Genomic DNA, 25,711 nt, shown 5'->3' with positions numbered 1-25,711 from the left:
GAGACCTCAAATAGCTCCCTTCTCCCTTCTATTATGTGAGGACACAGCAAAAAGACTGCTGTCTATGAACCAAGAAGTAAGCTCTCTCATCAGACACCAAAGTTGCCAGTGCCTTGATTTTGAATTTCCCAGCTTCCAGAATATGAAACATCAATTTCTGTTGTCCGTAAGCTATCCAATGTATGATATTCTGTTATATAATCCCAAGCAGACTATGACAGCTTGTGTATATGTGTGAGTATGCAAAGAAAAAATACTTTCATTTTTCTTTTATCTTTAAAGATTCATCTTAGAAGCTTGTAGAAAACCATGAAATAAAAGGTTTTATAAAACTAACAAATTACCTAGGACATTGCCTTGTGGATTAAAATGGAGCCAGTGTGATTAAATCACTAGTAACGCATTCACAGATTAATATTAAATTGCTGTAATAAAATTCAGTGGATATTAAACTCATTTTATTTGGGTATATAGTTAAGAATAAATACTATAATTAATTTATTTAATTTAAGAAATCTGTGTTTTTTTTTTTTTTTTTTTTTGAGATGGAGTGTCGCTCCATCACCCAGGCTGGAGTGCAGTGGTGCAATCTTGGCTCACTGCAACCTCTGCCTCCCAGGTTCAAGCAATTCTCCTGCCTCAGCCTTCCGAGGAGCTGGAACTACAGGTGCACACCACCACGCCCCGCTATTTTTTTGTATTTTTAGTAGAGACGGGGTTTCACCATATAGGTAAGGCTGGTCTCAAACTCCTTATCCCAGGTGATCCACCGCCTTGGCCTCCCAAAGTGCTGGGATTACAGGCATGAACATGGTAAAAAATGGTTTGCACGTAAGACACTGAAAAGTTGTCCCAGGGTGTCTGATTGCCACAACAAATAGTTACTGGAAGCAGAATTTCACATTACTTGGTTTGGAATACTGTTTTTCTTAAAAATACGGAAATTGTCATTTGTGAACTATTTTCCATGTGGTAGTAGTTTTTAAATGTGAACATTTACTGTGAAGGACGAAGAGGTAACCACACATCAGTTGTGATGTTTCTTACTTATTTTACTCATATTTCTTGCCTGCACACTGTGAGTCAGGCACAATTTCAGGTTGTGAACAAATCAATCAAATGATAGTTTGAATCCCTCTCATGAGAAAAAAGGAAAAAGGACAGCTAAAGTACATAGAACAATACGAGGTGATAAACACTGACTACTTCAGTTTGGTTCCCAAGGAAGGTCTGTCTGAAGAGACAGTAGGACGAGAATAGGACAAGGAGCTATGCTTTGGGGAAATATAGGCATTGTATATCCTATGAATTGGTATAGTGCATTATGTGTATTTTATAATATTATAGCTGTATTGAAATTTGTAAATTAAGTAACTTTGTTAGTGTAGCTGGGAGAACATTACATTAAAGAGCTTAAGACCTAAAGCCATAAAATTACTAGAAGAAAACATATGGAAAACACTTTAGAACATTGATGTAGGCAAAGATGTTATGGCTAAGACTGTAAAAGCACAGGTAACAAAACCAAATTTAGACAAATGGAACTGTATTAAACTAAAAAAATCTTCTTCACAGCAAAGGAAACAATCAACAGAGAAAAGGGACAGCCTCCAGAATGAGAAAAAGTATTTGCAAATCAATAAAAGACATTGTTTATAGGAAAAGTAAGATGAAACAACCAAATGTACAACTTTAAGTTGCCCAGACAGCAATGATAGCACTTTTTGGAGGAAGATATCAGCACAACAAACATTTTAAATCAGTTTTTATTGCAATACACATACATACAGAATTTAACCCATATCATGTTTAATGAATTTTTCAAAGTAAGCATCTAAGAACACTGAATTTGTAACCATTAAAATGGTGATACATACAAATTAATCTATTTTATTTTAGTAATCGATTTGAGATTCTTAATTAATTGGTGAAAACCTTTGACCAAAATAATTTCAAATCCATATTAATATTAGAGAGGTAACAATAAAGATATGCTTGCTACCTTCCACATATAATGGCATCTTGTTTTTCAATAATTCTTTTCTCCCAATTATTTTACTAATCATTACTAAGTAAAAATATCCCATTCATGTTTTCTAGTATTTGAGTTTTATGATGTCGCAATTCAGCCCTCAAATATTTCTCATGGAAGCACTTTATTTTATTAGCATATAATCAGAAGTATTTTATAATCAAAGATTTTTTATTCTTAAATTGTTTCGGTTAACTCTTTTCTGGGTAATTTTTCCTAAAAGAAAATTTTCCGTTACTTAGATTTTTTTTATCAAAAGTAATATTATGCCCTTTAAATGAATTTGAAGTTTCCTTGAAGTAATATTGTCTAATCTCCTATTCAGTACAAAGCTATTCTAACTTTTGTTATTTTTTCACTTTTAATCATGGAATGTGTGTCACATTCTAGGCAAGGTCATTCCAATAAAAAATGCATGTGAAGTAAGAACTGGTGGATCTAATTGAAATGCAGAGATTCTATCAGTAAAATCAAGAGTAACTACAAATTTCCAGCTGCGTACTTACCATCTCCATTTGGATGTAAAATTTAACACGTGAACTTAACATGTGAACTCTTTATTTTATTTTATTTTATTTTATTTTTTGAGATGGAGCCTCGCTCCGTCACCCAGGGTGGAGTCAGTGGCAAGATCTCAGTTCACTGCAACCTCTGTCTCCCAGGTTCAAGCCATTCTCCTGCCTCAGCCTCCCAAGTAGCTGGGATCACAGGCATGATCATATCGGGTAATTTTTGTATTTTCAGTAGAGACGGGGTTTCACCACGTTGGCCACTCTGGTCTTGCACTCCTGACCTCAAGTGATCCGCCTGCCTTGGCCTCCCAAAGTGATGGGATTACAAGCGTGAGCCATCATGCCCAGCCGTGAACTCTTGATATTGCATTCCAAACATGCTCTTCTTGCAGTCTTTCCTATCTCAGCAATGTCAACTACATTCATTCTTCCAGTTTCTCAGGCCAGAATCTTTGGAATCAACCTTGCCTGCTCCTTTCCTCTTTATATCTAATCTATCTGCCAAGTAATGGCTCTACCTACAAAATACATGTAAGATCTGACTAATTATTTCAATTTCTGCCACTACTTCTCTAGTTCAAGCAACCAACACTTCTCACCTAGATTATTTTAGTAGCCTCCTAATTGGTCACCTTGAACCATCTGTAGTTATTCCCAGCACTACAGACAGATGATCTTTTAAACAATGTAAATGAGATCTTATTCTTTCCTTCCCGCCCGCCCCCCAAGATGGAGTCTTGCTCTGTCACCCAGTCTGCAGTGCCATGGTGTGATCTCGGCTCATTGCAACCTCCACCTCCCGGGTTCAAGCCATTCTCCTGCCTCAGCCTCCTAAGTAGCTGGGATTACAGGCGCCCGCCATCACTCCCAGCTAATTTTTGTATTTGTATTAAAGACGGGGTTTCACCATGTTGGCCAGGCTGGTGTTGAACTTCTGACCTCGTGACCTGCCCACCTTGGCCTCCCAAAGTGCTGGATTACAGGCGTGAGCCACCGTGCCTGGCCAATCTTGTTCTTTCTTTGTGCAAACCCTCCAATTCTTCCCTCTCTTACTCTGAGTAGGCACAAAATGCTTTCAAAGACATACATGGCACTAAATAATGTGACCTTACTGTCCCCTCTCCAACCTCACCTCCTACACTCATTCCCTTGCTCCCTCCACTCTAGTCACACTGTCCCCTTTGCTTTCCTTGGAAAACTCTAAGCACGTGTTTTTCTCATGATCTTTGTTTTCCATCCCTTCTACTGAAATACTATTTCCCCGAACAACTGTTTGGCTCATCCCTTTTCTCCTCAAGTCTTCACTTCATTTTCTATTAAATATTACAAAGCTCCCTTACCCAGAGTTAGAGAAAGTCAAGTTTAATCTTCCAGTCTTCGAAATTGGTCCGAGATTTCTCACACCAGTCGTAAGTTTAGGGTCTGTATGGCTACCCTCACTTCAGACTAGCTGTTTACAAATATGGAGTCCCTGTGGACTCTGTCAGATTTTATAACTCACAAGAGCTATTCATAGAACTCAGGAAAGCCCTGTAATTACAATGACAGTTTTCTTATAGCAAAAAGTTATAAATTAGAACCAGCTGAGGAATGAGACACTTAGAGCATCTTGGACTTAGAATGTTCCAAATGCAAAACTTCTCTGTCCTCAGAGATCTATTATCTTCAGGGCATCTATTGTGCCTGTGTACTTATGGAGTATTGCCAATCTAAGAAGCTCACCTGTATCTCTAGTTTTTATTGGGATTTTATTATTATATTTAGGCATGATCGATTGAATCATTGTTCGCATGGTTAAAATCAATCTTCAGCTCCTTCCCCTCCATGGAGGTCAGTATGATATCACATGGCTAAAAGTCTCAACTCTCTAATCACATGGACAGTCTTTCTGGCAGGGAGAGACAAAGGACAATCACATGTTTTATTATGGACTCCCTCACCATGCCCCCCTCACACACACACTGATACTTACTCACCAGCCATTTCTATTTATCCCCAGTCCTCATTTTATTATCACTAGCACTTAGTGTCATCTAACATATTACATCATTTCTTTATCGATCTTATTTATTGTCTTTCTCATCAAATAAAAATGGCAAGATAAAGGAATTTCTATTTTGTATTTGTTGAATCTCTTACCACTCAAATAATACCTGATCTAGTACACACTTTATAAATATGGTTGAACGAAGGAATGAATCTGTTTTCTAAATTTAGGTCTTCTTATAGCCCTTCTATTCCTTATTTTAAAATAGAATATCATTTAAGTGACATGGAATGGAATCTATAAATATTTTAACATTTTAAAACTTATTCAATATATTTTCCTCAAACCTCTTATGACAGTGAAAGATTTCATCTAGACTTTTAATATGTAACTATTAACTATAGCTTCATTTTACTAGATTTTAAAGCTAATTAAAATATATTCTCTCAAAAATTACTATAGCTTACTTAGAAATAACTGTCTCTGAATTCCTAAGGATAATTTTAATTCTCGTTTTAGGCTTAGGTAGGCAGCACTAGGATTCCATAATTCCAAGAATACTTCATTTTTGAAGCTAGATGCATAATTTTTATTCATATCAGGGCATCCTGAATCAATTGATGTCTTTTTCTTTAATCTGTTCATAAAATGAGTTATCAACTATGTGCTGAAATATCAATGATAAGCAAGTAATTTTCTGTAACACAGATGTAAAAAAAAGATACTCTGCTTTTTTTTGTTGTTAAATTAGCTGTGTCTTAAAACCTTTCAAACCTACATATGAAGAAAATTCTAATGGGTGATCTGTAGAGCATTTTGGTATACCACAAAGTAGAAAAAGAACCTGATACTAAAAATAGAGCACATACAACTTCATGGAAAATTTTAGTTATTACTATTTTGAAGTATTTATTTTGTGACGAGAACAAAAAATTCTTTGAGAAATAGCAAAGTCAAGATGTTTAAATTTATCTTATAATTTTGAAATAAAAAATATGTAGTGTTTTGGAATTGTGCATGGTGGAAATATGTTGTATTTCACAAAGTTTTTAATTGATACAGACAGAATTATCTCTCTTGTTATTTTGTAAGTCTTTGGAGATTTCTTCAAATTATAGAATAAAATACTGCATCACTTCAATAGCTATTTCAATCTTTTGAAAACTGTATCTGCATCTATAGGCAAAGGAATCTTATTATCTCTAAATTACAATTTGGTATGTCATGAGTTATTTCATAGGACAAAGTTTGTTAAATGAACACTCACTGGCATTGTCATTAGTGCTTTGCTCTTGAACTCAACTATGAGTCAGCTCTGTTTAAGTTGCCATTCACAGAAGACAGAAATGAATGTGCAGTTAAAATGGTGCCATAAGTAAAGTAGAGCAGAATTAGAAGAAAAGTGGACAATTTAGGAACATGAGAATTGCTGTACTGAATCAGACCATCGGTTCTCCTGGTTTAATATCCAGCCTCCAGCAGCTGTACTTGTTAGTTTCCACAGCTTTAAAAGAAAGAAAAAATACTACATAATTTACCTAGACAATTGTGCCATCTGTGATCTGGAGAAATTTTCTCCTTGACCTCTCTCAAATAATACCCTAAAGCAGGAGGTTTCAATCTTGCTATGATATTGGTTTAGCTTGAATAGCTCTGATTATTAATAATTCTTATTAAATTACCCAATTCCTCCATAAAATAAACTAGTACATCAAGAAACTGTTTGTCTCTAAAGCTCCTGAATTCATGGTTGAACATGTCTGCATCTATGGTAAAATATGAATTTATGGTGCATATTCAATATAAGTTCTTGATGGCAAAAATCTGCCTCTTGATAACCATACTGGATGAATGTTTACTTCTCCTTCCAAATTCTACTGGACTTAGAGACTTTGGCCAAACAAAACAAAACAAAACAAACTTAGATCGGCTCATACTACTCCAAAATTTCTATCTATTAATAATATACAGAAGGTATCTGAATGATGAAGGATTTTTTGTGTTGAACTTTTAGAAAAGTTCAACCAGAGTTTTTCTTAATATGATTTAGCATAAGGTAGAATCAGAGCAAGGAATGAATTACTTATCTTTGCCACTTTAATCTTTTGTTTATGTTAGAAAAGGCTGAAAAACTTTATAGTTTCTTGATTATTCTAAATACCACCTTCAGATCAATATTTCTAAAATATTATGCTCACACTAGCCATTTAGTCAAAAGTTCCTCAAGAGTAGTAAATGCCTACAAGTTCGATTTCAAACAATTTTCCAGGGCTGTTAGACCTTAATGTGACAACACTAATATCCTAAGTCCATAAATTCAATTGTATCTCCTTCTATCCTAGAATTCAACAAAACTAGTTCTTTCATCATTATTTGAACTAAGAAGTAGATTAATCATTAATGTCTGTGTTAATTCTATCCCCTTTTCTAGCTTTCCCGACTTTCCTTTCTAGCTCAGGTCCTTATTTCCTCTCTTTCAGCCAGATTCCCATTCCATCAGGTAATTTCCTTTCAAGCATGTAATGACTGCTCCTTCTTCTGAACAATTTGTGGCCCTTTTTTTAGACTTGGTTTATGCCATCTTATGTTGTAGTTCTTTGTTTCCCTGGGTTTTCTTGCTTATAAATTCCCTGAGGAAAACTTTGTGTTTCATATTTATATTTCTAGAGGCTAGATCTGTGTCTAACTCATATTAATAACACAAAGATATGTTATAAGGAAATCTACAGATGTAGTGACTGTGTAGAGCCACTTTTAAAAATCTCTGAGTTTCTGTTTGTGTGACCTTGGCATTAATATATTATTGAGTGCTATAAAGGTATAAATGAGCTCAACACTGTAGATATTGAAAAGATAGAGTCGACAGTAATTCATTTTCAAATCACAACTATAAGCATGGGAAATATCATAAAAAGATAATATGAAAGTTTTGAATGAGTTTAGACACATAAAATTGGAAAATAAAAGAATTCCAAGCAAAAGTAACAGCTAGAGCAAAGAGAAGAAATGAAAAAAGGAGGGATTTACTGGGGAACTCTATCTAATTCCCTAATTCCTATTGACTGGGTGTATAAAAAGAATATCTGAAAATAAATTTGGAAATGTGGGTGGTACCATGTTCATTAACCTTAATATGAAACCACTGAAGAATTATTGAAAGATTTTAAATTAGTAAACAGATCTATGAGATGTTAGCTAAACTTAAAAGTGGGACTGAAAGAAGTTTCCTGGAGTAATGAGATTATTACATAATAAGATTTGTAATTAAACTTGGTCTTAAACTCAAGCAGTATTAATAAGAGTATATAGAATGAAATAGATGCAAAAGATGAGTAAGTGATATGATTCCTTATTGTGAAATTTTTGGGCCTAGGATAAGGGAAGATAATGAAACAAAAGTAACACCACCCTTTGAGCACGTTTAAGTGTAAATGAAGATATATTTTATTGAAATAAAAAATTTCTTCTTCCAATATGTTAAGCAGAAATGCATATAAAAAATTCAACTTTAAATTTCAATTCTTACAATTTTAAATAGCATAGTGGTTCTCAGTACTCAAACCACTAAGCCCAGTTCACTTACGTTTCATATCATCAATATATATCCACATTTTTTCTGTCTTAAACTCTTTAAATCTCTTGTGAACAGTGTTAGAAAACAATATTCTTTTTAATCTAACAATGATTTCAATTTTACTATAATGTCTCTATTTTATTATTTAGGAATCCAAATGAGACTCAGAACAATAGCACAAGATGGCCTGTCTTCAAAAGCACTGAACAAAAATATCTAACCTTGAATACAGAGTCAACAAGAATAATGACGAAACTACGTGCTCAACAATGTCGATTCTGGACATTATTTTTTCCAAAAGTCTTGGAAATGACAGGTGTGTCTGTTTTTAGTGTTTGGTTATTTAATAGATGGTGAGTTATGTAAAAAAGGGATGAAGTATACTCTCCAAGGCATGGTGATGGAGTTACTATATGTATCTTTGACTTTAAAATAACTTGATTTAATGAACACATTATTTTTAAGACTTTCTTCTATCAAGTTTAGATATGTTTTGAACTCTTACTATATGACCAGTACTTTAATAGTTAAATAAAGAAAACTAAAATATAGATTTCACCCTGTGGAAATATAAAATAGAAAAAGGAAACTAAAATAGAGCCCTACTTGTTATTCAGATAATCTTTGTGGAATTAATTAATGGACAAAGAAATAAATATATCAAATAATCATAATGTATAGAACTAAAAAATAAGATGCATAAATTGGTAAAAACAGATTTATTGATAAATAATAGAACCTTGATTTAAACGGAGAAAAAAACTCCAAAGCTTACATACTTAAAAACACAATAAAAAATTTCTAAATATTCTGAACTTGGAAATATTTATCTAAGAGCACACACACACATTACATAATATAATATTATATAATATTACATATTATAAACAAATAGTTATTTAGTTAACTAGTCTTAAGGAAGTGATTGGTGAGAAATAGGTAAGGAAATATGATGAAAATTTGTTCAGATTATTATCTCAATATTCATTATTAAGAAAATATTTCAATCCACTTGAGTGATCAAACATGTGTCACCTTAGTTTGACCTTCTCTGACAAATATGACATATATCCAACTCACTGTCTAGATTTTAAAATTTCAGCTGTTTATAATCCATGTGGTTCCTTAAGTACACTTTCTAAAAGTAATTGATTTTCAGCCATCAGACATATTGCTGGTCAGGTCCTTCAGAGTTTGCTATTCTGCTCATCATGACGATCTGTAATTTTCAGGCTGTATATTTGGTATCATAATAGAGTAGATGTTTTCCATTTCTTGTTTAGATAAGTTGGGGGCTAGTTTCAGCAAATATGGGCATCTCAGAGCTGTATTTGATTGTTTAATATGCCTTTTGATTATCAGACGTTACTCACAAAAATTATAATTACGTACTCCATCTGCTTGGAAAATGTTTCTGATATACCAGTGCTCTGTGTATTACCAAATGTTCTGTGACATAATATATAACCAGGGATAGGATTCTGCTTCTCTTGGCAGAGCAACAATGCCATCCTTGTGCCCTCCAGGTGTAAATAACGATGAGGTAACTCATTAATATGCCAAGAGACCCAAAGAGATACTATCATTTATCATATCACATACTATATATTATTAATCTTTATTTAAAATATTTTTATATGAGAGGGTTATAATTTGAGATATAATGAGTGGGTTATTTTAAGTGACTTATTTATTATAAGCCAAGCTGAGCCCTTCTGGTTAAATCATGTGTGATCTATTGCAATTTATGTGATGATACAATAAAATTTGAATATCAGCATTTTAAAAAACTATCCTTCACAAATTTCTATTTCCAAATACTTACCTGCCAGAAAGCAGATTAAATAAACAAACTCCAAAGTTTTTGCCAGCTGCTGCTATTTCCCATACTATGTTGAACAAATTCCTAGCTTGTGTAACGCTGAGCTCTATGGAAATATCTTCCTAGCTGTGGTCTAGGACCACGCTTAAGGTTAGGTTCAGTGTGTCTTGAAAATATAATTTTGTATTATACCATTTTTTCTAATTAATTCCCGCATAATAAGGTTTTCATATTAGATATATTTTATAATTTTGAAGTAAATGCATGATACAATTATTGTAACATGTATTCACTAGTAATAAAAATGTTACATTTGAACAAAATCAGTTTGAAGTTACAAGGATTTAGGTTTTATAAATAAATAGTGTGGACAGATTAAAAAGATTAAGGGCCCATGTTCTTGCCATATCTTATATTTTTCAAGTCACAAAACTTCAAATATTTTCATCTTTAATGTTTTGAGAATGCGTTATTCAGATGACCTGGGCTAAAGTTTTTGGAATTTTTTTTAAAGCAACTTTATACGTAAAGAAAAATTTCAAAGAATAACTACTAGCTGGCTTTCCTAAAAGGAAAAATGTTTACCTTACTCAAGATGGAAGCCCAGTAAGCTTTGTAAGTACCACCTCAGCAGTAGTTTACTTTGAGCAATAAATGTTCTCAAATAAAATGATTCTTGAGACTTGTTTAAACACACAAATTCTAACACTTAACTTTCAGACCATACTTCAGCACATGGCTGTGCTGTTATTGCATGCATCTGCAAGAAATAAAATTCACAGTATTTATTTCAAATGTTATCAAATTCAGATTTCCACAAGGATATAACTATTCAATATTACAATATCATACCTATTTGAAAAAAGAAAAGTAGAAAAATGACCTATTGTCAAGGATAATAATATTTTTTCACTAAAAGTGGAAGAGTAAATTTATTTAAAGAATAAAAGTCCTTCATATTATCCTAATGAAGAAAAAAAGTTAGATCCAATAATTCCTCCATTGACCTTTGAATAAATCGTGCTTGCCAACACTAAAAAGCACGTGTAAATTTAAGGGCCAAAATACCCTTTGAACTGGTTACTTTGAAAATCATTTACTACTATTTGCTAATCAGTTAGCAAGACTGGCAGTCAAGGATGAGGGAGTGCAAAGGTGATTTGGAGAAAATATTGAAACTAGTTTATTGTCTTAATATGCCTGAATTATCAATTCCTCATTAAAAGCAAAACAAAACAAATAAACAAGTGGCTTCGAATAACTTAATAATCAAGTTAAATTAACTGTTCCACTTTAAACTACATGAAGTCTTCACAAAGCCTAGCCTAAGTTTATACTAGTTCACTCTATGTTCTTACCCCATGCTCAAAATTACAACAGAACAATTAATGATTGAGATTTATTGCATAAAGAAATATGCATTCTATGATAAGTTTAATAACTGATCAAAAACAGAAAAATAATAATGTGATGGAGACAGAAGAGATTTTCAGTGAACACTCAAATACATGAAGAATGTTGTTGTTTCTTAATTATGATGGCAGACTTAATTAAATATCAGTATAATCTCTCCTATCTTCACCTCCACTAGCAATTGTGGGTTAATTCACCTTTGCATTCTCTTCTGCTAGGGTCTGAATGTTTGTGTCCCCCTAAAATTCATATGTTGACATCCTAACCACTAAGGTGCTGGTATTCGAAGGTCAATCGTTGGGGGAGGTGATGAGTTCATGGAGAAAAAGCCCGTTTAAAAGGGATTAATGCTTTAAAAAAAAAATCCTGAGGGAACTCCCCCATTCTTCCATGTGAGAACATAGCAATGAGACTGCCATCTATGAACCAGAAAGCAGGTCCTCATCAGACAACAGTCTACTGTTGCTTGATCTTAGATGGAAGTATAATCTGCTGGAAAGCCTCCTCAATTGTGAAAAATAAATTGCTGTTGTATATAAGCTATCCAGTGTATGATGTTTTGTTATGGCAGTCTGAATGGACTAAAATATTTTCTAATTCCTTAGACTTTGTTAAATAGACTTAGCTCTGGTGAAAATTTACTCAGTGTCCTTTTTGGCTAGACAAAAAACAACAACCACACACAAAAAACTTATCATTATTATTTTCAAGGAGAGAAAACGATTTTTTTTCAAATGTGACAATACATGCAAAACAAAGATCACAAAGAAGTGAACTGAAAAAGTTATGCCAATGTGTTTATAAATTTACTGTTTCACAAATTGCCTTCCACGACTATTCCCTTCTCTTTACCCTGTGAGGCATTAAACAAAAAATTGATTCCCATCTTTTCTATCTCCCCAAAACCCACACACAAAGCAAGTTGTCTCTGTTTTACAATCACAACAAGACTTGGTGACATGTGAAATAATTTTAAAGTACTAAAATCACTCATATTACTGAGTTGGTTAAAAAGGATATTATTATTGATTTAAAATTGGGCATAGAAAGCTGGAGAATAAAAATATAACAAATTAATAGGTCATAGGTATCAAGGTGAATATATATATGTGATATATTCATATTTATGTAGAGAGCCTCTAACCTCTTATTAGATTCATGTCCTATTAATATGCTTGAAAATTTATACTAAAATTGCTAGCCTAGGTATAAAGTACTATCATTTTTCCAAGGAATACTCAGGTCAACAATATGAGTTGTTACATTTACTTATGCATATTGTATCATACAAATTCACATTTTCTGTGTTGTGTTTATCATTCATCCATTAGGCAATTATTTTTAGAAAAGAAAAACTTTATTATTTATTATTTTTCATACCACATAAAAATTTATAATCTGCCAGATTTTAACTGTTTTATGTATACTGAGCCATTTGGTCTTTTGCAGAATTTTCTTTATTTTTTTATTTTACTTTAAGTGCTGGGATACATGTGTAGAACGTGCAGGTTTGTTACATAGGTATACGTGTGTCATGGCGGCTTGTTGAGCCTATCAACACGTCATCTAGGTTTTAAGCCCCGCATGCACTAGCTATATGTCCTAATGCTCTCCCTTCCCTCACCCTCCACCCCCGACTGGCCCCAGTGTGTACTGTTCCCCTCCCTGTGTCCGTGTGTTCTCATTGTTCAGCTCCCACTTATGAGTGAGAACATGCAGTATTCAGTTTTCTCTTCCTGTGTTAGTTGTGTTAGTTTGCCAATGATGGTGGCTTCCATCTTCAACCATGTCCCTGCAAAGGACATTATCTCATACTTTTTTATGACTTCATAGTATTCCATGGTATATATGTACCACATTTTCTTTATCCAGTCTATCATTGATAGGCTTTTGGGTTGGTTTCATGTCTTTGCTGTTGTAAATAGTGCTGCAATAAACATACATGTGCATGGGCTTTATTTATTTTTTTGAGGTGAAGTTTCACTCTTGTTGCCTAGGCTGGAGTGAAATGACGTGATCTTGGCTCACCACAACCTCCATTTCCTGGGTTCAAGCGATGTTCCTGCCTCAGCCTCCTGAGTAGCTGGGATTAGCTGGGATTACAAGCATATGCCACCACACCTGGCTAATTTTGTATTTTTAGTATAGACAGGGTTTCTCCATGTTGGTCAGGCTGATCTCGAACCCCTGACCTCAGGTGATCCACCTACCTCGGCCTCCCAAAGTGCAAGGATTAAATGTGTGAGCCACTGCACCTAGTCGTGCATGGGTTTTTATAGTTGCATAATTTATATTCCTTTGGGTATACACCCAGTAATGGGATTGCTGGGTCAAATGGTATTTCTGGTTCCAGATCCTTGAGGAATTGCCACACTGTCTTCCACAATGGTTGAACTGATTTACATTCCCACCAGTAGCGTGAAAGGATTCCTATTTCTCCACAGCCTCACCAGCATCTATTGTTTCTTGACTTTATAATAATTGCCTTTCTGACTGGTGTGAGATGGTATCTCATTGTGGTTTTGATTTTTATTTCTCTAATGATCAGTGATGTTGAGCTTTTTTCATACGTTTGTGGGCCACATAAATGTCTTCTTTTGAGAAGTGTCTGTTTGTATTATGTGCCCACTTTTTGATGGGGTTGTTTGCTTTTCTCTTATAAATTTGTTTAAATTCCTTGTAGATTCTGGATATTAGACCTTTGTCAGATGGATAGATTGCAGAAATGTTCTCTCATTCTGTAGGTTGCCTGTTCACTCTGATGATAGTTTATTTTGCTGTGCAAAAGCTCTTTAGTTTAATTATACCCTATTTGTCAATTTTGGCTTTGGCTGCAATTGCTTTTGACATTTTCGTCATGAAGTCTTTGTCCATGCCTTGTTCCTAAATGGTACTGCTTAGATTTTCTTCTAGAATTGTTATTTTTTGAGGTTTTACCATCAAGTCTTTAATCCATCTTGAGTTAATCTTTGTATAAAGTGTAAGGAAGGAGTCCAGTTTCAGTTTTCTGCATACGGCTAACCAGTTTTCCCAGCACCATTTATTAGATAGGGAATCTTTTCCCCATTCTTGATTTTTCAGGTTTGTCAAAGAACAAATGGCTGTAGATGTGTGATGTTATTTCTGAGATTTCTGTTTTATGTCATTGGTCTATATGTCTCTTTTGGTAGTAATACCATGCCGTTTTGGTTACTGTAGCCTTGTAATATAGTTTGAAGTCAGGTAGCATGATACCTACAGCTTTGTTCTTTTTGCTTAAGACTGTTTTTGCTATGCAGGCTCTTTTTTGGTTACATATTAAATTTAAAGTAGATTTTTCTAATTCTGTGAAGAAAGTCAATAGTAGTTTATGGGAATAGCATTGAATCTATAAATTAATTTGGGCAGTGTGGCCATTTTCACGATATTGATTCTTCCTATCCATGAGGATGAAATGTTTTTCCATTTGTTTATGTACTCTTAGTTCATTGAGCAATGGTTTGTAGTTCTCCTTGAAGAGGTCTTTAACATCCTTTGTTAGCTGTGTTCCTACATAGTTTATTCTCTTTGTAGCAATTGTGAATGGAGTTCATTCATGATTTGGCTCTCTGCTTGTCTATTATTGGTGTATAGGAATGCTTGTGATTTCTGCACATTGATTTTTGTATACTGAGACTGCTGAATTTGCTTATCAGCTTCAGGAGGTTTTAGGCTGAGACGATGGGGTTTTCTAAACATAGAATCATGTTGTCTACGAACAAAGACAACTTGACTTCCTTTCTTTTTATTTGAATACCCTTTCTTTCTCTTGTCTGATTGCCCTGGCCAGAACTCCCAATACTATGTTGAATAGGAGCGAGAGAGGGCATCCTTGTCTTGTGCCGGTTTTCAAAGGGAATGCTTCCAGCTTTTGCCCATTTAATATGATATTGGCTATGGGTTTGTCATAAATAGCTCTTATCATTTTGAGATATGTTCCATCAATACCTAGTTTATTGAGAATTTTTAACATGAGGTGATGTTGAATTTCATCGAAGGCCATTTCCCTTGCAGAATTTTCAAACAGTTTCTTTTCCTACAGAGTGGAAAATGTACTTGCATCCGTAGTACGAGATTAATATGTTGTCAAAATTACAATGAGTATGAGTAATGCTGGTATAATCCCCTCTCCAAAACACCACTTAACATTTTTGTTAAAGCCAACATAAGTATTTTGTGGGTGGGGAGGTGACTGGTTTGCAAAATGTTTATTAATGAAAATTGATGTGAAATATTCCTAATAGCAATTACCCACAAAAATATAAAAAATGGAAAGAGAAAAAAATTATAAATAGACATTTGTGGTGGTTTTAAATGGGTTATCTTTCCTAGGTAGTTGACAGTTAACTAGTTTCTGAATGTTTTCAGGACATCTTATCAGATGTATAACAAGATACCTAATAGAAATATAATTTATCTTTCAAAAAATCTTTTTTGTCAACTAATTTGATGACATTTACAGAGCCTATATGCTGCTCCTGTGAGCCAGGAACTGCACTAGCAGCTAGAGCTGCACAGATGAAAATGACAGGGTCTGCTTCCTCACAGTGAAGTGGAGTCAGGGCCCAGGACCATGGAAAGCTTTTAAGAAGAGAAGATACCTGCACTGAATCTCAATATGAAGGCAAAGTGGAGAGAAGCCAGATAAGCAGGAACCAGAGATGAAGTGTCTTGTGCATCATGCTAAAGAATTTAAATTATATCCTAAGTAAAGCCATTTAGTAATTTTAAATGAGAAACTGACAAGTTCTGGTTATTGATTCATAAATGTATAAGCTTTTACTATATTCACGAGTTTTTTTTTTTTACCTTTGTCTTCTTAGAGTCTAGATTGTAAGAATATTATATGGCATCAACATAATAATTTCATTTCTGAGGTAGGGTCTTTCTTCCAAATAGCTGCTTTTGTTTGCTGGTTCATTCGCATCAGGAATATATTCACTTCTCTTATATTTATTTTATTTTATTTATGCTTTAAAAATTATTCTAAACTGGCTTTTTCTTGTTTTAGTGTAAAAGTATTTACTAGTAAATTTGCCTCTGAATGCAAATTTGGAAATATCATCTATGTTTACATAAACAGTTGACTCTGGAAAAACAACCTGGGGGTTAGGGGCACCAACCCCTGCACAGTTGAAAATCTGCCTGTAACTCTTGAATCCCCCAAAATTTAACTACTGATTAAGTTGACTAATTAAGCCTACTTGACTGGACCTTACCAATAATGTAAACATTTGATTAACATATTTTATGAATAATATTTGTATTATATGCTATATTATTATAATAAAGTAAGCTAGTGTAAAGAAAATGAAAATCATAAGAGAGAAAATATATTTACTATTTATTGAGTGGAAGTTGATCATCACAAAGGTTTTCATACTTGTCATCTTCACATTGAGTAGGCTGAGGAGTAGGAGGAGGGGAAAAGGAGCTGTTGGTCTTGCTGTCTCTGGATTGACAGAGGTGGAAGAAAATCCACATATAAGTGGACTTGTGCAGTTCAGACTCATGTTGTTCAAGGTCAACTGTGTGTATATTTTTACCTTTTCTTTTAAACATTTGTACTTGCAAATTTGCTTTGCCCTTGCACACAGAGATTTGCTTTGGAGAAACTTGTTTTTAATATATCTGTACATATGTGTACGTTATAAATATTCACAAACTATCTTAAGTATTAGATAATCTTTTTAGTTGATATGTCTATTTGATCATTCGAAATCTTGACATAAATTTTTATTTTGTAAACATAGATTATACAGTTCCCTATTTTACATATTTATATATTTATTAAATACAAATTTAATAAGCTTTATTGGGGTGATAATGTAACAACACATTATTTTTAACACATTATTTTTCTTTGGCAAAAAGTAAATTATCTGTCTCTAAGGTTACATATGTTTTAAATCAACTATATTCTTACTACATAGTTATATGAATAAGGTCCTCAATGTCCTTATTTATTTCTGCTCTATTTTTATTTAAGAAATAATAAAGTTGCATGAAATTCTACAAGAATGAAGATATTTCTCTGAAAAATAGTTATAAGAATTGTAAGCTTTATTAATATTGAAGATTTAAAATCCTATTAATATATACTTATTTACTCATTTATTTTGTGGCCTTGATTTTTACCATGCCTGCTATACATTTGCCAACTCTGTTTTTTTTCTTTTTTTACATTTCTGCTATATATTTGCCCTTGTTCTTTTATTTTCACTTCTCTATATTACTGTATTTTACATGTATTATTTAAATACCATCAGCTGGGGTCAATGGATAAATACTATGTGACCTATTGTTGATATTATGAATTAAGACACTTTTTATACATATTATTATATAGTATGATCATCGTAGTATGAATAAAGAGGACTTTATATTTACTCTCTACATAAGAATCTGGAAAGGTCAATCAATTGATTCATTTTTCTTTATAAAATATAATTAAAACCATAATATATTATGGTAATCTTTCCATTATGTTCACAGTGTCCAAAACACAAAATGTTACCAGTATAAAGAAGAAAAAATAATAATAAAACTCTTTCTACAAGTTAGGGTTCTTTATTTCTAAAATTAATTTTTATCTTCTTTAAAGAAAACGTCACATCAATATTTGACCTGTGCATTTAGTATCAAGCCTCCACTTTCTTTTTCTCTTTTCTACACATTTCCTTTTCTTCTCTCATTCAGCATTTGATTATTTTTCCCCTTTCTCATAAAAAATATTTACACTTAGAGAATGACAATCAACATTGCTATTATCATTATATTTGTGGACTTTCAGACACCATGAGGCATGAAAAGAAACATTGGTGGCAGCATTATTCTTTCTTTGTATCTCTGAATTCATACAAAATATATATTGATCCCCTTCACAATAAGTACATTGAGTTAGAAGCCTGCATTTTGGTTGAGGTTACAATTCTAAGAAACTTACATTGTTTGAGCATTATGACTGTTCTACAATATAATTATGTTTTAATTAATCAATTGTAAAGCAAATACATTGCCTACCATAAAGGTCTTTATCCCCTCAAATTTTAAATAAGTTAAAATTTGCTAATCAAGTTTAATCCTTGTTTATAATGTGCCAGCCCTAAATTTTTTATTATGATGTTCCAGCCACTTAAGTTACATGGTTTTTAATCATGAATATTGCTGATGTTGATAATAATGTGAAAATTGACTTGTGACTAGATTTTGTCTTCTTAGTAATAAACAAGCCAATATGAAATAAGAAGACAAAGAAAAGAGGAGGACTCAGAAAAGAAGGAGAGGAAAGAGGAAAACGTTTAATTTTGAATTTGATTTATTTCAAACTCAATATTTTATTTACTCATTATGGTGTATTCACTTTCTCTGGATTTCATTAGGAAATAATTAAATGTTTCATATTTTATTGTCTCAGTCAATGCCCCCTATTTCTAAAGCAGATTTAGATTTATAGAGCATTTGTGAACTAAAAAGCATTTCAAAATACTAAATTGTATAGACATTTGATTAAGACACATAGGAAAAAATGTAAATTTATGTAAATCAGTGAATTTGGTATTATTCCATGAACAAAAAAGGAAAATCAGATCTAGGACTCTTTCTACAAGGATTAAAATTCATGGTCTAAATTTTAAATTACCAAAAATGTATTTATCGAGAAAATTTTTTTCTGGACTTTAGAGTTTTTATTTTATATAAGTAATATTTAAAACAACATTTTGTTATTTTTTAAAAGACCATAAAAATGGATAATTTGGTATGATATTTAACATCTTTCTTCCACATCTAATCTTTTTTGACCCCTTATAGAAGTTCTATTCACCAAAAAATTGTGATTATAGTGACTGACCTTTTTAAAAGCCATTTTTACATGAAAGTGAAACATTTTATGTAAACTTTCAAATATTTTTCCAATGTCCAAGCACTGTGGACATTTCAAACCTAAATATATCCTAAATTACAAGGGATATTGTAATGTCTACAAAAAGGTTTAAATATTTTTATTTTTGTACTAGCTTAAAATTAGTCACTAAATTTTCTCCTCCAAAGTAATATCTTACAAAGTTTAATTAATTTCAAAGATTTTTAACTGAAAAGTATATATTAAAAGAGTTGCCAGTCCCTATTTTCAGTATACATGAAATTACTTAAAATTTTTTGTTAGTTTAATGACTGTAGCTTAGCATTCTAAAAGTTTAAAAAGTAAGAAAACCACAGTTATATATAATGCTTATTATGCCTTTATACCAGGAACAGAAATATGTGTCTTAAAACATTGTAATTTAATAGTTTTTACTGTTCACAATCTGTATTTTTTAACAATACACTTCCAAATAAATCAGAATTTCAAAGTTCTTGAAGTATATAGACCATCAGTGGTTCACTGCCTCATGCTATTCCTACCTGCACACCCCTTTCTCCTAACACATGCATATACTTTGCAAACTACTTGAAAGCAGGAATTATCTTAATCATACTTCTATTTTACAACACAATTAATAAACTGCTTTCACAGTAAGTGGCTGAAACAATGACTTAACGTTGTTTCCCATTAAAATGTATTGGCCAGGGATGGTGGCTCATGACTATTCCCAGCACTTTGGGAGGCTGAGGCGGGCGGATCACCTAAGGTCAGGAGGTCGAGACCAGCCTGGCCAACCAACCTGGTGAAACCCCATCTCTACCAAAAGTACAAAAATTAGCCAAACATGGTGGTGCACGCGCCTGTAATCCCAGCTACTCGGGAGTCTGAGGAGGGAGAATCTCTTGAACCCAGGAAGCAGAGGTTGTGGTGAGCCAAGATGGTGCCATTGCACTCCAGCCTGGGTGGCAAGAGTGAACTCTGTCTCAAAAAAAATAAATAAATAAATAAAATAAAACATTGTATTATAATAAGGGTAAAATCTATGTGGAATGATAATTAAAAAGTTATCCTTATGCATTAATAAATACAGTATGCCCTTTGTATTTGCGGGTTACACATCCATGCATTTAACCAACCATGAGTCAAAAACATTTGATAAATAAATGCATCTATACTAAACATATACAGACCTTTTTTTTATCATTATTCCCTAAACAATGTAATATAATAAACATTTACACAGCACTTTCATTATATTAGGTATGAATTATCTAGGGATGTGCATGGCTTATGTGAAAATGTTATGCTATTTTACATTAGGGACTTGAGTCTGAGAGGATTTTGGTATCCCTGAGAGGTCCTAGAACCAACTCCCCACAAATACTAAGGATGACTGTATTAATATATAATTTTCATCAGAAAAAATTATCTGTTATGTAACTATATGTAAATGAGACCATTAAATGAAATTTGTGTTATTTTAAAGCGGGTCAAGAAAAGAGCATAATATCTATATATCCTCTTGACAATTAAAGAAAATATATGTAATGTAATTATACATAATACAATATATAAACTCATTTTCCATTTTATATGTTATACGTTATATAAATTATATATACATTATTTGCATTTTCACATAATCTGTAAAGATTTTATTAAAATCTCTTCAGGCAAAGCGAGCTAATAACAAATAATAAAGAATAAATAAAGAAAATAATGCTGTACTGTGTAGAGAAAATGGATTTTGTATTTGAAATTACTTTTCAGTTAATGAAACAGATAAAAATTTAGATTAATACAACTTATTCCATATTTTACAGGAAATATTGATGAAGCAGAATGGGAGTGGAAAGCAGGATTCCATCGCTGGAACAATTACATGATGGACTGGAAAAATCAATTTAACGATTACACTAGCAAGAAAGAAAGTTGTGTGGGTCTCTAATTAATAGATTTACCCTTTATAGAACGTATTTTCCTTCAGATCAAGGCAAAAATATCAGGAGCTTTTTTACACACCTACTAAGAAAGTTATTATGTAGCTGAAACAAAAATGCCAGAAGGATAATATTGATTCCTCACATCTTTAACTTAGTATTTTATCTAGCATTTCAAAACCCAAATGGCTAGAACGTGTTTAATTAAATTTCACAATATAAAGTTCTACAGTTAATTATGTGCATATTAAAACAATGGCCTGTTTCAATTTCTTTCTTTCCTTAATAAATTTAAGTTTTTTCCCCTCAAAATTATCAGTGCTCTGCTTTTAGTCACGTGTATTTTCATTACCACTCGTAAAAAGGTATCTTTTTTAAATGAATTAAATATTGAAACACTGTACACCATAGTTTACAATATTATGTTTCCTAATTAAAATAAGAATTGAATGTCAATATGAGATATTAAAATAAGCACAGAAAATCATTGGTCTCTTTGTTTTTTATATAAAGGCAAGAAAGAATCTTAAAATGAGAGGCTCAGCCACTTTAAAACACCTTATAATAGAAACAGAATGCTGCTACCAAGAAACAAAATATAAAATAATGTAATTATTTATGTAATGCCTTCAAATTATATTCTTCATTTGACTCTTGCTCTCCCTCACCTCCTCTATCCTCAAATCGCCACAAACAGGTACATATGTGAATTACCTTTCCGTAATTCAAAAATTTTTAAAAAGTGGATGCATAGAAGTCTAAAGTTAGGTTGTGTACCATCTGGGACAGGGCAACCCTTGCCTGGACCCAGAAATATTAACATATTAATAGGAAAATTGTTCAATTCCAGAAGAGAAATGTTTGTACTTTCTGTAGACAAACTGTCTTATTTTTGCAATTAAAAAAATTACAGAGCTGCATTTATTAGCATGCTTGGCAAGGGAGCACATGCCATTGAATAAATTTACTGAGTAGTTTACTAAAGGAGAGAAGTCAGAGTATTCTAAGTTCCAAAACAAGGGAGTGTATATTGTTTATGCTAATTAAGCATTGAAAATTTGCCTTCAGGATAGGACAAATTGAATGTATAGGTCTGTGTACTGATGGTTAAAGCATGCCCTATTGTTTCTTTGTTTTTTTGTTTTGTTTTGTTTTGTTTTGTTTTGTTTTGTTTTTTTGAGATGGAGTCTCCCTCTGTCGCCCAGGCTGGAGTGCAGTGGCACAATCTCAGCTCACTGCAACTTCTGCCTCCCAGGTTCAAGCAATTCTCCTGCCTCAGCCTCCCAAATAGCTGGGATTACAGGTGTGTGCCACCACGCCAGGCTAATTTTTGTATTTTTAGTAGAGAAGGTGTTTCACCATGTTGGCCATGGTGGTCTCAAACTCCTGACCTCAAGTTATCCACTGGCCTTGACCTCCCAAAGTGCTGGGATTACAGGCATGAGCCACTGTGCCTGGCCGCAAGCCCCACTGTTTATTCATCAAAAAGTGTCTATAGTTAGATACAGTATGGGTCTGCCATCTTCACTCAGTCACTCAAAGTTCATGGTACCCTAGATACAGTTATAATAAGAGCCAAGTCAGTGTTTATATTACTTATGAGTTATTGTAAATAAAGATAAATAAAGATATTTGCTTTATAGCTTCTCCCTCATTCTGAGAAAAAACAACCACACACAGGATAGATGGGTTATTATACTCGCCATCTTTGTTTCAGGTGTCATTCTTTCCGGATTCCACTATGTTTTTCTCAATCACTTAAGTCTCCTTTTGATGTAGAATACTCTGATATATAAAACAGGATGACACCTGTTCAACACCATTAAAGATGCTTGAAAAATATACTTGTTAAGATTAATCATTAGGAAAACAACAAATGTTCATAGAACATCTGTAAACTGCTTGATATGACAAGTCCTAGTCATATGAAAAGATCCCGTGAACTACTTTGTCCCATCTTGGACAACCAATTGGTGTGCTCTTGAATTATATCTAGACATTCCTTGACTTATTGTAATGCATTTAGCCAAATGCAACAAGAAGTGTTAGCCAGCACATAAACCTCTCCCTGTTTGTTCTATAAAAAGCTAACATGAATCTACTTTTCCCAGCACTGTTGCAGAAATCTAGGTTAAGATTATAACAACAACAACAACAACAACAAACCCACAAAAAAGTTGCCTAACAGAATCCATGTGAATTTCTTTACTGATATCACCACTTAAAGGTCAGTTTAGAGGGAGGATTCTAATTCAGGGACTCCCAAGTGATGGTAGAAACATGGAAGTCAGTATCTTTGGCTTCTCCTTGGTACTTTAGTGGGCACATAGATGACAAGAAGTTTGGTGAATTTTAACATTAACAGTGTGTAAGTATTAAAACACCAAATGGAATAAAACCCTTCCTACAGGGCAGACTGTGGTGAGATGTTATCTTAGAATAAACACACAAAGCCACAGGCATTTGTATTCGATACAAAGCCACAGGGGCTATTACCTGATTTTGGTAAACTTTTTAGGTATATTTCTCCAAAGTGTGAGAGAAAATTAGCTCTAAGTTTAGAAAAGAACAAGTGTAGTAAGTCCAACCAGTATCAGGGCATTTAGCCCAATCGGTTTTTTAAGTACTGGAAAGTAATTATTCTTTATCATTTGGTATTTATGTAGCATTATAAGATTAGCATAACAAGTCACATTCCTTAAAAAAATTACAGCTAGTTGTGTTTTTCCAGAAATTGGCTGCTGAATATTATTAGCATGCAGAGCATATTAGTCCATTCTTGCACTACTATAAAGAAATATGTAAGACTGGGTAATTTATAAAGAAAAGAGGTTTAATTGGCTCACAGTTCCACAAGCTGTGCAGGAAGAATGATGGCTTATGGAAAGGATGCAGAAAATTTTCAGTCATGCTGCAAAGTGAAGGGGAAGCAGGAACGTCTTACATGGATGGAGCAGGAGGAAGAGAGAACAAGGGGCAAGTGCCACACATTTTTAAATAACCAGATTTTGTGTGAACTCACTCACTATACAGTACCAAGGGGGATGTTACTAAATCAGTTACAAGAACTTCACTCCCATGATCCAGTCACCTCCCACCAGGCCTCACTTCCAACACTGGGGATTACAATTTCACATGAGATTTGGGTGGGCACACAGATCCAAACAGTATTGAAGAGAATAATTTTTAAAATTAAGGTAATTAATTTCTGGCCAATACAAAACTAAATTTCATAGATAAATTTTAACATAATTTTAATTATGACATTTATGAATAATATTCTAATAAATAGAACTTTCCTGACATTGCTGAAGAGGGGTGAAAAACTCGATACTTAGTACAATTTCTTGTTGCAGCTGTAGTCATACTGGATTCAATATTCTCTATAATGTAAACAGTGTTTTAAAATGAGACAATCAAGAAAAAAATAGGGTTTATTTTTTGACTAAACATACTTAATGTAAATGTAAATCTGAAGCACTATTTATCAACACCATCTTGGTGATACCTTCGGACTGTAAAAGAATAAACCTGGGACACCAGTTTTATAAATGTATACATGCATATGCACATGTATACTTACATAAGTTTATACATACAGGAGCCTGCTGATGTCCAACATACGATTACAGTGATGAAAACTGCATTTTATTTTTAAGGAGCCATTCAATAAATGTCTCCACAAGTAGGAAAAAAGAAGGATATTTTGAATCCTAGGAAAGGACAGTCTGTGGTGATCTTATGGAGGTCATCTAATTAAGCATTAAAAAGTAATATAAAATAATATAAAATATTTATATACATATATAATTTTAAAATTAAAATATGTAATATAACATATATTAGGGCCAGTTGTCATTTTTGATTTGTCATTTTCAACTGCAGCTGTAACTGGAAAACATTTTTATTTACAAATTAATTGAATAAAAAATTATATTACATTGTCAGTAATTGAGTAAAAAATATTATCAACAAAAATAGGAAGGTATTACTGTTTTAATGGAGGAAGAAATAATAAAAATATCTATATAGCCACACTGAAATTTAATAGTATATCCAAAAGTAAACAATATCTATAATTCAGAATTTTTTGAAAAGTGAGAGAGTGAGTGAGAAATTTTCCTCTACAGTTAGCCATTAGCCCCCAGATTCAATGAGGTTAACTTATCTTGACCTGTCTTTCATCTGGTTAAAAATCACGCCATTAGAGTTTGCAGTAGAAAGAGGAGGCAGAGCAAGATGGCAGAACAGAAGCTACCACAGGATAGTCCCCTGCCCCCACAAAGACACCAGTTTAACAACCGTCTACACAACAAAAGCAAGTTTATGAGAACCAAAAATGAGGTGAGTTCTCACAGTACCTGGCTTTAGTTTTGTATAACTAATAAAGACTCTGAAGAGGTAGAAAAAAACAGTCTTGAATCGAGACACCACCCCTCCCCCACTCCTTAGCAGCTGTGATGTGGTGTGGGGAACATTTCTGTGCACTGCGGGAGGGAGAATGTAGCAATTGTGAGGCACTGAACTCAGTGCTGTTCTGTTATAA

The 25,711-nt window shown here is 33.2% G+C and overlaps 1 protein-coding gene across 1 annotated transcript in view; it reads left to right on the top strand.

Annotated features, from left to right (window-relative positions):
* The window catches only part of BCHE (butyrylcholinesterase), a 64,542-nt gene extending 42,890 nt beyond the window's left edge, over positions 1-21,652 (top strand). Inside the window, exons 3-4 of the mRNA XM_019024713.4 lie at positions 8,255-8,421; positions 21,049-21,652. Of these exons, the coding sequence (XP_018880258.3) occupies positions 8,255-8,421; positions 21,049-21,173 (292 nt within the window). The 3' untranslated portion in view covers positions 21,174-21,652. The remainder of the gene's footprint in view (positions 1-8,254; positions 8,422-21,048) is intronic.
* The last annotated feature ends 4,059 nt before the right edge of the window (positions 21,653-25,711 follow it).

This window comes from Gorilla gorilla, chromosome 2, assembly GCF_029281585.2.
Source record: "Gorilla gorilla gorilla isolate KB3781 chromosome 2, NHGRI_mGorGor1-v2.1_pri, whole genome shotgun sequence".
In the NCBI taxonomy this organism is placed as follows: Eukaryota; Metazoa; Chordata; class Mammalia; order Primates; family Hominidae; genus Gorilla; species Gorilla gorilla.
Note: the sequence above shows the minus strand (reverse complement) of the source record. Positions and strands in the feature narration are given on the sequence as shown.